The sequence below is a fragment of the Protomyctophum parallelum genome (genome assembly GCF_964188405.1).
Source record: "Protomyctophum parallelum genome assembly, chromosome: 1".
NCBI classification, from domain to species: Eukaryota; Metazoa; Chordata; class Actinopteri; order Myctophiformes; family Myctophidae; genus Protomyctophum; species Protomyctophum parallelum.
The window spans coordinates 17,457,518-17,470,568 of NC_139697.1; the positions used below are offsets into that span (position 1 = coordinate 17,457,518).

Here is a 13,051-nt window from a genome sequence, read left to right on the forward strand (position 1 = left end):
ATAATCATCATAATAGTAATAACAACAACAATAATAATAATAATAATAATAATAATAATAATAATAATAATAATAAATTCTTTCTTACATTGCGACATCTTTTTTTTTTAGTGTTTGTTTTTGGTTGAAGCACAGCAAGTTGTTAAGCTACTGTTACGCATGACGTTCCCACCTCACTACCACCACCACCATCATCATCATCATCATCATCATCATCATCATCATCATCACCATCTTCATCATCTTCATCACCATCATCATCATCACCAACCACCACTATAACCCTCTTCAAAAGTGACTCGTTCGGTACAGTCACCTAACCCCCCCCCCCCCACCCCATTTTTGGGGGTATCTATTCCTTAAGGCCAATTCCTCTTGCGTTTCCTCCGCCTCTCATCCACTGGGCCAATCATCATCAGCCTGGGGGGCGGAGCCTGTAGAAGGGGGGGGGCTCCTCCTCCTCCTCCTCCCTGCGAGGAGTCCGCTAGCGCTAGCTGCGGCGGCGCTGCTAGCTGCAGTAGCTGCTATTGCATGCGCTCGGCCTGCATCTGCTGCGGCTGGTACTGAGCGAAGGCGGCGGCGGCGGCGGCCGCCGAGCCGGGGGGCGGAGGCGGGGCGGCGCCGGCCAGCGGCTGCTGCATGGTGGCGTAGCCGTAGCCCGCCACGCTGCCTGCCGTCACATAGCCCGCGGCCGCGGGGCTGGCCGCGTACGGGTACTGCTCGTAGGCGGCCGCGGCGGCCGCGGCGCTGGCGGCCGCCGAGTACTGGGCGTACGAGGCGTAGTCGATGTAGGGGGACGAGGCGGCGGCCGCAGAGGTGGCGGCAGCCGGCTGCAGGGAGAGAGAGAGAGAGAGAGAGAGAGAGAGGGAGGGAGAGAGAGAGAGTTATTTGTCTGCTATTGACGTATATATACGTGTTTTAAAAGCCATCTGCTGTCTGCGATTGACGCATATGTGTGATCATTATATGAAATGATAGGGAAATGGAAGGCGTGGCTTTTCAGAGTAAAATCTGCCTCGTCTGCATGGCACTCTAGCGCTTTTATTATGAAAGACTCTGGCGGCCAAAGAATGTATGTTAATTTAGTTTTTGTTGTTTTTATTTCCCCCTTTTGTGCCAGCAGGGAAACAAATACATATTCAATTCAATAACTACATGTTACAGCTTGGTATGGCTGCAGATAACCATCACATAGCCAACACAAAATGTATGCTTATCAACAACAGATAAACATCGGTTACCACCCTGAGCGGCATAAACGGAGGTCTCCGTCGCACCAAATAGTAACGCCCAGCGCTCAGGACGGAGATTAAAAGGACGGAGATTTATTTATATCAAAACCGGTCGCAGCGCTCCACAGGCTGGGAGCACCTGTTGGGCAACATTCAATGTCATTTCCGGTTGGGACGTCATCCAAAATACCCCCCCCCATTTTACTGGATGAGACCGAAAATCTTAAAACGTGAATAACCCTTAATCTAAATCATTCCGTCCAATTCTAACCAAAGATTATCGCGGTCCCGTTGCTAGTCGATCGCATCGGGGGCGTTTCGGCTACATAGCTACTTCAGCTACATCTTGGGATAGCACCTGGTGTGTCACTAAATGGGCTCCGTAGCTGCAAATCGCTGTGCGCTCTGATTTAATGGTCCTAAAAACCCCGGGCGCTCGTGGTGTTAATGGCAGTGTTAATTTACCAATACCGATATTGACCGGTAACGGTGAATAACGGCCGATACTGATATGGGGACCGATACATCGGTGCACCACTACTAAAATATCTAAAAACACATATTACTACCTGGAGGCTGTGAGGAATCACCATGCTGGGCTGCATGAAGGCCTGGGGGTACACGTAGTGGGCTGGGATCCTGGAAAACACACACGCACGCACACACATACACGCACAAGCACATGCACGCACACGCACACACGCACGCACGCACGCACGCACGCACGCACGCACGCACGCACGCACACACACACACACACACACACACACACACACACACACACACACACACACACACACACACGTACGTCAGGGTTAGTTGGATTCACGCTAAGCTCCAAAGCCCCCCCCCCCCCTACTCCAAAGCAACCCCACCATTCCCAAACCCAACTCAACCACACTGCGGCCAGGAAGCGCCCTCCCTCCCTCCCAAGCCCTGCCGTCCAATCCAAGAACACCTGCTAGTTGTACAGCTAGTAGGGATTAGAACGTCATAGGGTTGCCAAAATAGAGCTTTCTCTGCCATAAAGACCAATGAGGTGGACATGGAGCCAGAGGGGCTGCTCTATGGCTGTGCATTTTAGTTGGTTTTCTCTACATTCTCCTGGGGGAGAATGTGTGACAATGATGATGATGATGTGCACGTCATGATGTCATGATGTTGTGATGTCATGATGTTGTGATGTCATGATGTCGTGATGTCATGATGTCATGATGTTGTGATGTCATGATGTCATGATGTTGTGATGTCATGATGTTGTGATGTCATGATGTTGTGATGTCATGATGTCGTGATGTCGTGATGTCATAATGTCTTGATGTTGTGATGTCATGATGTTGTGATGTCATGATGTTGTGATGCCATGATGTCATGATGTTGTGATGTCATGATGTTGTGATGTCATGATGTCATGATGTTGTGATGTCATGATGTCATGATGTTGTGATGTCATTATGTCATGATGTTGTGATGTCATGATGTTGTGATGTCATGATGTCATGATGTTGTGATGTCATGATGTTGTGATGTCATGATGTCATGATGTTGTGATGCCATGATGTCATGATGTTGTGATGTCATGATGTTGTGATGTCATGGTGTTGTGATGTCATGATGTTGTGATGTCATGATGTTGTGATGTCATGATGTTGTGATGTCTTGATGTTGTGATGTCATGATGTTGTGATGTCATGATGTCAAGATGTTGTGATGTCTTGATGTTGTGATGTCATGATGTCATGATGACGTGATGTCGTGATGTTGTGATGTCATGATGTCATGATTTCATGATGTTGTGATGTTGTGATGTTATGATGATGCTGTGATGTCATGATGTCGTGATGTCATGATGTCATGATGTTGTGATGTCATGTAATGATGTCATGATGTTGTGATGTCATTATGTCTTGATGTTGTGATGTCATGATGTTGTGATGTCATGATGTCTTGATGTTGTGATGTCATGATGTTGTGATGTCATGATGTTGTGATGTCATGATGTTGTGATGGCATGATGTCATGATGTTGTGATGTCATGATGTCATGATGTTGTGATGTCATGATGTCATGATGTTGTGATGTCATGATGTTGTGATGTCATGATGTCATGATGTTGTGATGTCATGATGTCATGATGTTGTGATGTCATGATGTCATGATGTTGTGATGTCATGATGTCATGATGTTGTGATGTCATGATGTCATGATGTTGTGATGTCATGATGTCATGATGTCATGATGTTGTGATGTCATGATGTCATGATGTTGTGATGTCATGATGTTGTGATGTCATGATGTCTTTCACTCTCCTGCAGGAGGCGTACAAATAAATAAGAGTCCGGCAGTCAGGGTTTTGGAGTCGGAAATTTCTAATAGTTTTTTTTTTATTGGCCTAAAATATTGTCTATATTCATACATTCATGAATGCACTTGCTGACCGGCTGTCGGTATAGAGCAATTTGTATAATGTGACCATACCGTTAACATCCTATCTAAGGCAATACAATCACACCCGTGTGACGTGAGGGGCGCTAATATATTAAAGTCTAACTCATGTTGATTAGGTGATGTAATGGTGAAAAAAAAACATAAAGAGAAAACAAATTCTCTTCATTGTTAATGGCATTGGTGGTTTGTGTTAGGGACAAGATGATGTACATTTTCCCTTCATTGTCAATGCCGTTTCTAAAACAAGCATTTAACTAAAATTATGCTCATCATGCTTTAAGTATTGCATGTGACATGTCAAACTAGGGGGTTATCATGATTCTGAATCTATTCCAAGCATTAGTTTTGCACGAAAAACAGTCCTTGGGCTAAAAACGTCCATAAACAAATGTGATGAGATCAGCACATTTGGGCAAGTGCTTTTAGACGGGGGACGGGGGGATTGGGAATTGGCATGATGACAAAATTGCGGTGGAACAAAAAAAGAAAACTAACTTATAAGCGAGTCCATTCATTGTCATCATAACGCAACGTGGTTGTGTGTGTTGCCGTGCGTGGGAAAGTGCCGAACACGTCCCCCCTGTGTGTGTGTGTGTGGGGGGGGGGGGAGCTATGGGGCAATCGTGTACAGAGCTGTGTAACAATTACAAGAGGACTCACACAGCGAGTCTGTGCCCGTCCGTCGGTGGGGGAGTGAGTCGCCATCGGTGGGCAGGCATGGGAGGGGAGGGGAGGGGAGGGGGGGGGGGGGGGCAGGGGGGGTGACGCATTGTGAAAATGTCACTGCCACTTTGACAGCTGGACAGTTTTCAAAAAGGACACTGTGCTGGCCCTTTCGCTCTCTCTGTGTGTCTGGGGGGGTGGGGGGTTCATGCAGGGCCTAGCCCGCATCAACCCTACACTATACACGGATATAGTTCTATTAAATAAGCTATCGGTGAACAATGAGCACATTCTGCTCTGTCTGTGACTTAGTGCTTATGGTCCTTCTGGCCCGCATGCAGGCCTCTATAAGGCCTGGAAACTAACTCCACTGGAGGGAGGGAGGGAGAGGGAGAGAGAGAGAGAGAGAGAGAGAGAGAGAGAGAGAGAGAGAGAGAGAGAGAGAGAGAGAGAGAGAGAGAGAGAGAGTTAAGCAGCTCCACACACTGGTCTGGCTCAGGGAGGGATGCCAACTGGTATGGAGCAACGCGGCCTAGTGCTGCACAATTAGTCGAAGAAAGACAAAAATGGAGAAATGGAGATTCAGACACCGGTGAGATCTCATTTCTAAATGTGAGCGAGAATGGTGCAGCACTGTCCGACGGCTGTCCAGTTCCTTTTAGTTGCTCATTTTGCTAAGAGAGAGACTTTCAGAGAGGTCTATAAGTCGAGCATGTTGCATCATGTTGTCTGTTTAAAGCCACAGTATAGTTATGGCTCCAGGTGACACATTTTGAACGTATAGTGATGTTCAGCAACTACAGACTAAAGACAATACATATTGTCGTGGGAAAAAATTTAAAAGAGAATCGTGTGAGAATCGTAATCTCAAATCAACCAACAGAACCCAACCGACCTATAGGCGAGTGGAGTCCTTTGGGTTTTTTCTTTTTTAGGGGAGGGTCGGGATGTGTCCCATGAATTGTATTCAGTGAAATACAAGGATGATCTATCGTGGCAACCCTATATTCAGCACTCAAATCAGCACTCAAATCAGCACTCAAATCCACGCGCATCTCAACCAAAAACAGTTGTGGAACGGTGACTCTGCAGCAAGACAGGAAGGAAGGAAGGAAAAAGAACAACATCAATAAACAACAAAGACAAATATATACACCAGGAATAAAATAAAACATATATTTACGTGAGGGAGGGAGGGAGGGGGGTTAACCTGACTCAGCTATTGAGATCACAATACAGCTTCCATCTGGGATATCGCGCAGGGATTGGCTGTCGAAACCGTCCTCCCATGCCCGGGACGGGACGGACCAATCAGTGGTAGCTATACGGGCGGGATCTTGTTCGAGACCGGGTGCGATGCCAGCGAGAAGCGCCTGCTGCTTTCTTTTTTTGGCTTTTGCCTTTATTTTATTTTATTTTTTTATGGAGGGACAGACAGTAGGCTGACAGGAAATGGGGAGAGAGATGGGGGGGTGACATGCAGTAAAGGCCGTCGGGATCGGGAGTCGAACCTGCGGCACACTGCCAGACTGGATTACCAGCCAAGTTGCCTGGACCACTGAGCCACGGCACAGGCCGCGCCTGCTGCTTTCTTATCGCCTTGGAAATTTGAAAATCATCTTCTATTCTTGAGTGTAAATGAGGACATGACCTCGGTTCTCAAAGTGGGGTCCGGGGACCCCTTCAGGGGTCCTTGAGGGAGTTCCAGGGGGTCCCCAGCTAAATGATAGTTAGGAACCAAATGGACTTTTATCGGTGTGTAACTCTGAGAGTCTACAAATGGAACGGGTTGGAACATTGATTTTACGATGTAAAATTGGGCCTTGCGGTCCAGGCGCAAAAAAAATTACAACCTTTGCTGCATGTCTCTCCCCTTCTCCCTCTTTCCTGTCTGTCTTCACTTGAAACTATCAATAAAGACAGAAACGCCAAAAAAAAAAAGATATAGTCCTATATATATACACTAGTCCTTACCCATTCTGAATATATGAACAGCAAATGATGTTCAGTATGGTGTCGAAACAACGTGTGTGTTCACGTTAACATGCCCCGTCCGAGTCGTTTTCCCCGTGTGGGTGTGTTACGCGGAATTTCCCCGTGTGGGTCTGTTACGCGGAAAGGTGTGTGCCAGTATTAATCTGTGTCCGTCCCAACATGCAGTTCACTGGTGACCCGGAAGCCATCCCAACATGCATTTCACTGGTGACCCGGAATATAACAGACAGCGATCGGTGAATTTAGTAATGATATAATATATATATATATATATATGATTGGTTGGAGTTAGCACGCCCAGACATGCACATCCAATCACCTGGCCAAGTAGCTTGAAAAAGGGGACGGCTTTCTTCAGCGATTGGGCGACCATGCAGAGATCCCAGATAGAAGAAGAAGTATGTGGTGAAACAAACGTGAATCAAGCGTCCATCCTTATGGGGGGGGGGTCCAGTCACTCCACCCACAGACAGAGAACAGAGAGGGGTGGGGTTGAGGGGGTGGGGGTTATATGGAAGTGTGCGAAGCCTAATTTATGTATAGAGTGAGTTTTCAACGGGCCTGATGATAATATTGGGTCGACCCGAGGCTAGCCGGGCCCCAACAATTACCATGCTTTTAGGTCCAAAACCCCCGAAAAATGTGTCATTGTGCACTTAATGTCCTCAAAGTCACGCACGCACGCACGCACGCACACACACACACGCATAAGTATAACTAATGAGATCGAATCTATGACCTGGGTCCTATGTTTCCCTTTTACAACCCGCACGCACTCACGCACACACACGCACGCACGCACGCACGCACGCACGCACGCACGCACGCACGCACGCACGCACGCACGCACGCACGCACGCACGCACGCACACACACACACACACACACATAGTTACACGTTCTTCAGCAGCTGAATAAGATGATAAAATGTTTTAATTCAGAACCAGAATGCATGACCTGAACCGCCATGTTTAGGCCAATAAAAGTAAAATGTTTGCCGGTTTATCCTCCACTCCGATTTTGGCTAAATGCGAACGGCCTTGAATTGAAAACAGTTGAAAAATCACAGCACGGTTGTTTTTCACCACCTGTGAGCAACACACAAACACACACGGACATATTAACTGTATATATGATGATTTTGGGTGTCAGTACAGTACAGTGACAGTATACAGTACAGTACAGTAGACTGAGTACAGTAGAGGGACCCCCACACGGTAACTCTGTCATTTCCCAACTGTTTTGGACGTGGGGCGGCTCGCTGGAACCGGGCCAGCACCCTGGGTGCGTTCCTGTGGGTCTGTGGGTTGGGTCACCCCCCCCCCCACACACACACACACATACACACACACACACAGACACACACACACGGAGTTGCACCACTCACTTCACACTGGTGTGATTTCTCTTTTAGACAGCAGGGGAAGCCCTGGGTGGGATCTGATTCCTGGCCAGGAAGATAACTCCACAAACACCGTCCAAATGTTGACTTCTGAGACTACAGCAATGTTCTAGCATGATGACACTGTAGACCAGGGGTGCCGGGTACGTGCACACATATGGGGGCTTCAGCCCCTGCCCTTTTACCCGTCTGTAAAACAACTGCCCTTTCCAGACCATGAATGCAGCATTTACTACATGGTGAAAGAAATGCAAATGCCACTGCTTTCCTGCATGCGTGCATGCCGGAAGGCAGCATTCAGGATAATTCATTTTTTTCCGAAGTCTCCTGAACTCGAACGCAGCATTTTGCGCTGAACAAATTTGTTTAGAAATCCATGTCGTTGCACCGCATCTCCAGTAGATAAAGATTGCTGGATTGCGCCCCGAAAATAGCTGATCTACTGTACAAGCTCTCAACGCATTGAGGCGCGGAAGCGTTGTGAGCTTGTAGATCTGCTATTTTCACTATTTTCTTTTGTCTAAAAGCGCCCTCTTACGGGATGCCCCCCAGGGGCCAGCCCCTGCCTGTCTAAAGGCTCATTCATACTCCAGTTTTTGGTGATAGGTTATCACCGTTTTAGGTGATAGCTTAGTGTTTATAGTCATACTCGCGGTGATGCCCTCAAGGATTGACCCCGCCTCCCTGTGGTTTACCCAACTTCTAAACCAATCAGTGAACGGGGTGATAGCTCCAGAGTGAAAAGACTTTCTGATAGTAAAAACAGAGAGATGGGTCTGTGTCCGCGGTGATAGCTGATCATCACCGCGACTGACGTAATGGTGTAGTTTTCCAACCCTTTAAAAACTACACCGCGGTGATAAGCTATCACCGCTCATGTATGAGCCTTTACACTCTCTGCACGTCCCATCTTAGATCGTCCTCGCCATACAAATCCATTCTATCTGTTTCTTTCAATCGCCTGTATCTCCTATTCCTTGTCCCAGATCGCATTTTTGGTCAAAACAACGTTTCTAAGTTGAACAAGACCCGTTAGACTTACTAGGATATGTCTACTTCCGGAAGTCAGGAAACTTTCAAAATAAGAGCTCAACTGGGAAAAATGCTGGCGTGAATTAGATCCTAAATGTTTCAATAAATGCTAGCGGGCTAAGTGTTAAAATACAGCAGCGTATACCTGCCCTTTGTGTTCCATTCCTATAAGCCAATAATGCTGCTGCTCTGACAAAACTCTGTCTAATCACTAATCAGCACAACTGATAATATTTCTAATGCGATTCATCGGCTAGGTGTGCTGTCATGCTCATTTCAGCATGGCTGGAGAGCCTAATTTCAACCAATTGCTTTCATAAGAACTACCTGTAAATATAAATATTTCATTCCACTTTTGTCTTTTTCTCCTTTTTTGGGGGGGGAAGGGGGGGGACTCAAGAACCTCTGTGGTAGACAGTCAGTTATACAGACTGTAGACAACAGTCAGTTATACAGACTGTAGACAACAGTCAGTTATACAGACTGTAGACAACAGTCAGTTATACAGACTGTAGACAACAGTCAGTTATACAGACTGTAGGCAACAGTCAGTTATACAGACTGTAGACAACAGTCAGTTATACAGACTGTAGACAACAGTCAGTTATACAGACTGTAGACAACATTCAGTTATACAGACTGTAGACAACAGTCAGTTATACAGACTGTAGACAACAGTCAGTTATACAGACTGTAGACAACAGTCAGTTATACAGACTGTAGACAACATTCAGTTATACAGACTGTAGACAACAGTCAGTTATACAGACTGGAGCATTTCCTCATTTTCAAGTAACACTTTTTACTTCTCCACCAGTGTTGTTTTCGTCGACTAATACATTATGACGAAAAATGTCCGTCGACTACCTTTTTGCTTGTAGATCGGCTGCTATTTTCAAAAAGTAGTTTGAAAACATGAAATTAGACAATCTGTAATGATTTTCTTTTTCTTTTTTTTATGCTTTTGGTACTTGAAGTACATTATGATGTTAAAACTTTTGTTTTGAGAGAGAGAGAGAGAGAGAGAGAGAGAGAGAGAGAGAGAGAGAGAGAGAGAGAGATTTTTGGCCATGAGAAACAAATGTGGGTCCTTATCAGAATTGCCCTCCTTTCCCAAGAGAGGTTGATAATGCAGGATTTAAAAATACCACCGCAGTGCAGAGACAGCCTCAACAGTGTCTGTAGTAAATGTGTGGCATTCATGTGTGTGTGTGTGTGTGTGTGTGTGTGACATGTGTGTGTGTGCGTGTGTGTATGTGTGTGTGTGTGTGTGTGTGTGTGTGTGTATGTGTGTGTGTGTGTGTGTGTGTGTGTGTGTGTGTGTGTGTGTGTCTGTATGTGTGTGTGTGTGTGTGTACATGCCATGTCTCTGTCTTACATTTAACCTGCCACTCTTGTCGGGAGCCACGGGTTAGTTTTAACCTGCCACGCATGTCGGGAGCAACGGGTTAGTTTTAACCTGCCACGCATGTCAGGAGCCACGGGTTGGTTTTAACCTGCCACTCATGTCGGGAGCCACAGGTTGATTTTAACCTGCCACGCATGTCGGGAACCACGGGTTAGTTTTAACCTGCATGCATGTCGGGAGCAACGGGTTAGTTTTAACCTGCCACTCATGTCGGGAGCCACGGGTTAGTTTTAACCTGCCACGCATGTCGGGAACCACGGGTTAGTTTTAACCTGCACGCATGTCGGGAGCCATGGGTTAGTTTTAACCTGCCACTCATGTCGGGAGCCACGGGTTAGTTTTAACCTGCCACACATGTCGGGAGCCACGGTGTTGTGCCTGCATGTGGGACTGTTAGTATGTCTAACCAACGTATCCATGTGTGCATGCCATCCATGGCTATGTCTACTTACATATGTGTGTGTGCGTGTGAGGGACGGTGTCCTGTGTGGCACAGTGTGAGGGAGGGTGTCCTGTGTGGCACAGTGTCAGGGAGGGTGTCATGTGTGGCACAGTGTGAGGGAGGGTGTCCTGTGTGGCACAGTGTGAGGGAGGGTGTCATGTGTGGCACAGTGTGAGGGAGGGTGTCCTGTGTGGCACAGTGTGAGGGAGGATGTGCTCTGTGGCACAGTGTGAGGGAGGGTGTCCTCTGTGGCACAATGTGAGGGAGGGTGTGCTGTGTGGCAAAGTGTGAGGGAGGATGTGCTCTGTGGCACAGTGTGAGGGAGGGTGTCCTGTGTGGCACAGTGTGAGGGAGGATGTGCTCTGTGGCACAGTGTGAGGGAGGGTGACCTGTGTGGCACAGTGTGAGGGAGGGTGTCCTGTGTGGCACAGTGTGAGGGAGGGTGTGCTGTGTGGCACAGTGTGAGGGAGGGTGTCCTGTGTGGCACAGTGTGAGGGAGGATGTGCTCTGTGGCACAGTGTGAGGGAGGGTGTCCTGTGTGGCACAGTGTGAGGGAGGGTGTCCTGTGTGGCACAGTGTGAGGGAGGGTGTCCTGTGTGGCACAGTGTGAGGGAGGGTGTGCTGTGTGGCACAGTGTGAGGGAGGGTGTGCTGTGTGGCACAGTGTGAGGGAGGGTGTGCTGTGTGGCACAGTGTGAGGGAGGGTGTCCTGTGTGGCACAGTGTGAGGGAGGGTGTGCTGTGTGGCACAGTGTGAGGGAGGGTGTCCTGTGTGGCACAGTGTGAGGGAGGGTGTCCTCTGTGGCACAGTGTGAGGGAGGGTGTGCTCTGTGGCACAGTGTGAGGGAGGGTGTCCTCTGTGGCACAGTGTGAGGGAGGGTGTGCTCTGTGGCACAGTGTGAGGGAGGGTGTCCTGTGTGGCACAGTGTGAGGGAGGGTGTGCTCTGTGGCACAGTGTGAGGGAGGGTGTCCTGTGTGGCACAGTGTGAGGGAGGGTGTCCTGTGTGGCACAGTGTGAGGGAGGGTGTGCTGTGTGGCACAGTGGGGGGGAGGGTGTGCTCTGTGGCACAGTATGTGTGAGGGGGGGTTATGGTGCCCAAATCGAAAAAATGTGGAAGTAGACGGTTCTTCCGGGTGCTTCAAAACGCCACTGAGCAACTTCCACTGAAATTAATAGTGGGGGGGGGGGGGGGGCTGTCGCTCCAGTTCAGTCTCTATCCTTTTAATAGTATGAACTCCGAAAGGAGTTCCGAAAGGTTTCACAGTTGCATTGATGAAGATAAAGAACACCCTCGCGTGTAATATTTCAATTATACAACAGTTACCCTTAAAACTAAGATAATCACCGAACATTTTTACTTTTTCAATGACAGATGCGTAGCCACTACGACCACACATGTCCCAAGAAACTAGCTAGCCTATATAGCCACCGAGTCTGCTGCTCTCATGGGAGAAAAGCACGTTTTTAAGTCCCTATTGAAGACTCACCTTTTCTCCGTGGCCTTCGACAATGCCTGATTATGTAAATGTCATATACTGTCTATAGCTCTATTTATACTTATTTTGGTCTTCCTGTTCCTCCATATTGTGGCCATGCACCTTTTGTCATGTTTGCATGTACTGTTTGTCTTTTCTATTTCTTTTATCTGTACAGCACTTTGGTCGACCATTGGTCATCGTGATACGTGCTATATAAATAAAGTTTGAGTTGAATTGGGTAACCAATTATTTCTACCCTGCATTGATACCTTTACTGGAATGACAAATGGGAATACTTTATCCACCAATGTTCTCGACTGTAAACCACCGAACACCCCCCCCCCCCAAAAAAAAGGACCCTCCATGTGGACTCATCCTGTTCTCATTGTTACATGACAGCGAGGGACAGACCCACCCCCCCCCCCCCCCACCCCCCCATACAGCCATGCGACTGCTGCGTCAGCACGCAGGGCTTTGGGTGACACAATAGGCGCGCTTGTTTTCCTTAACACCACCCAGGTCATGTGACATGAGAGAGAGGTAGAGAGAGAGAGAGAGAGAGAGAGAGAGAGAGAGAGAGAGAGAGAGAGAGAGAGAGAGAGAGAGAGAGAGAGAGAGACACAGAAGGGGGGGACAGAGATAGAGAGAGAGAGAGAGAGAGAGAGAGAGAGAGTGCATGTGTGTGTGTGTGTGTGCTGTGGCATCCAGACATTTGTTTGTGCCACAGTGGAGAGCTAACCTTGGTTCTGAAAGCACACGAGCGCGCGCACGTGCACACGCACACAGGGGCTGTGAATGGCCGTACAGTTACACTACGGTCTGTCAAACCTTTACGGCTCATCTGTAACTGTCTGTCTGTCTGTCTGTCTGTCTGTCTGTCTGTCTGTCTGTCAGAGACAGACATTACAGCAACGAGATAATAGTTGGCGGTCGACCAATTAACCCCTACAGC

The 13,051-nt window shown here is 47.8% G+C and overlaps 1 protein-coding gene across 1 annotated transcript in view; it reads right to left on the bottom strand.

Annotated features, from left to right (window-relative positions):
* Positions 1 to 524: 524 nt before the first annotated feature.
* Positions 525 to 13,051, bottom strand: part of rbm24a (RNA binding motif protein 24a) — a gene marked incomplete at both ends in the record, with an annotated part of 29,076 nt that continues 16,549 nt past the window's right edge. The window contains 2 exons of the mRNA XM_083778673.1: positions 525 to 830; positions 1,802 to 1,871. Of these exons, the coding sequence (XP_083634799.1) occupies positions 525 to 830; positions 1,802 to 1,871 (376 nt within the window). The remainder of the gene's footprint in view (positions 831 to 1,801; positions 1,872 to 13,051) is intronic.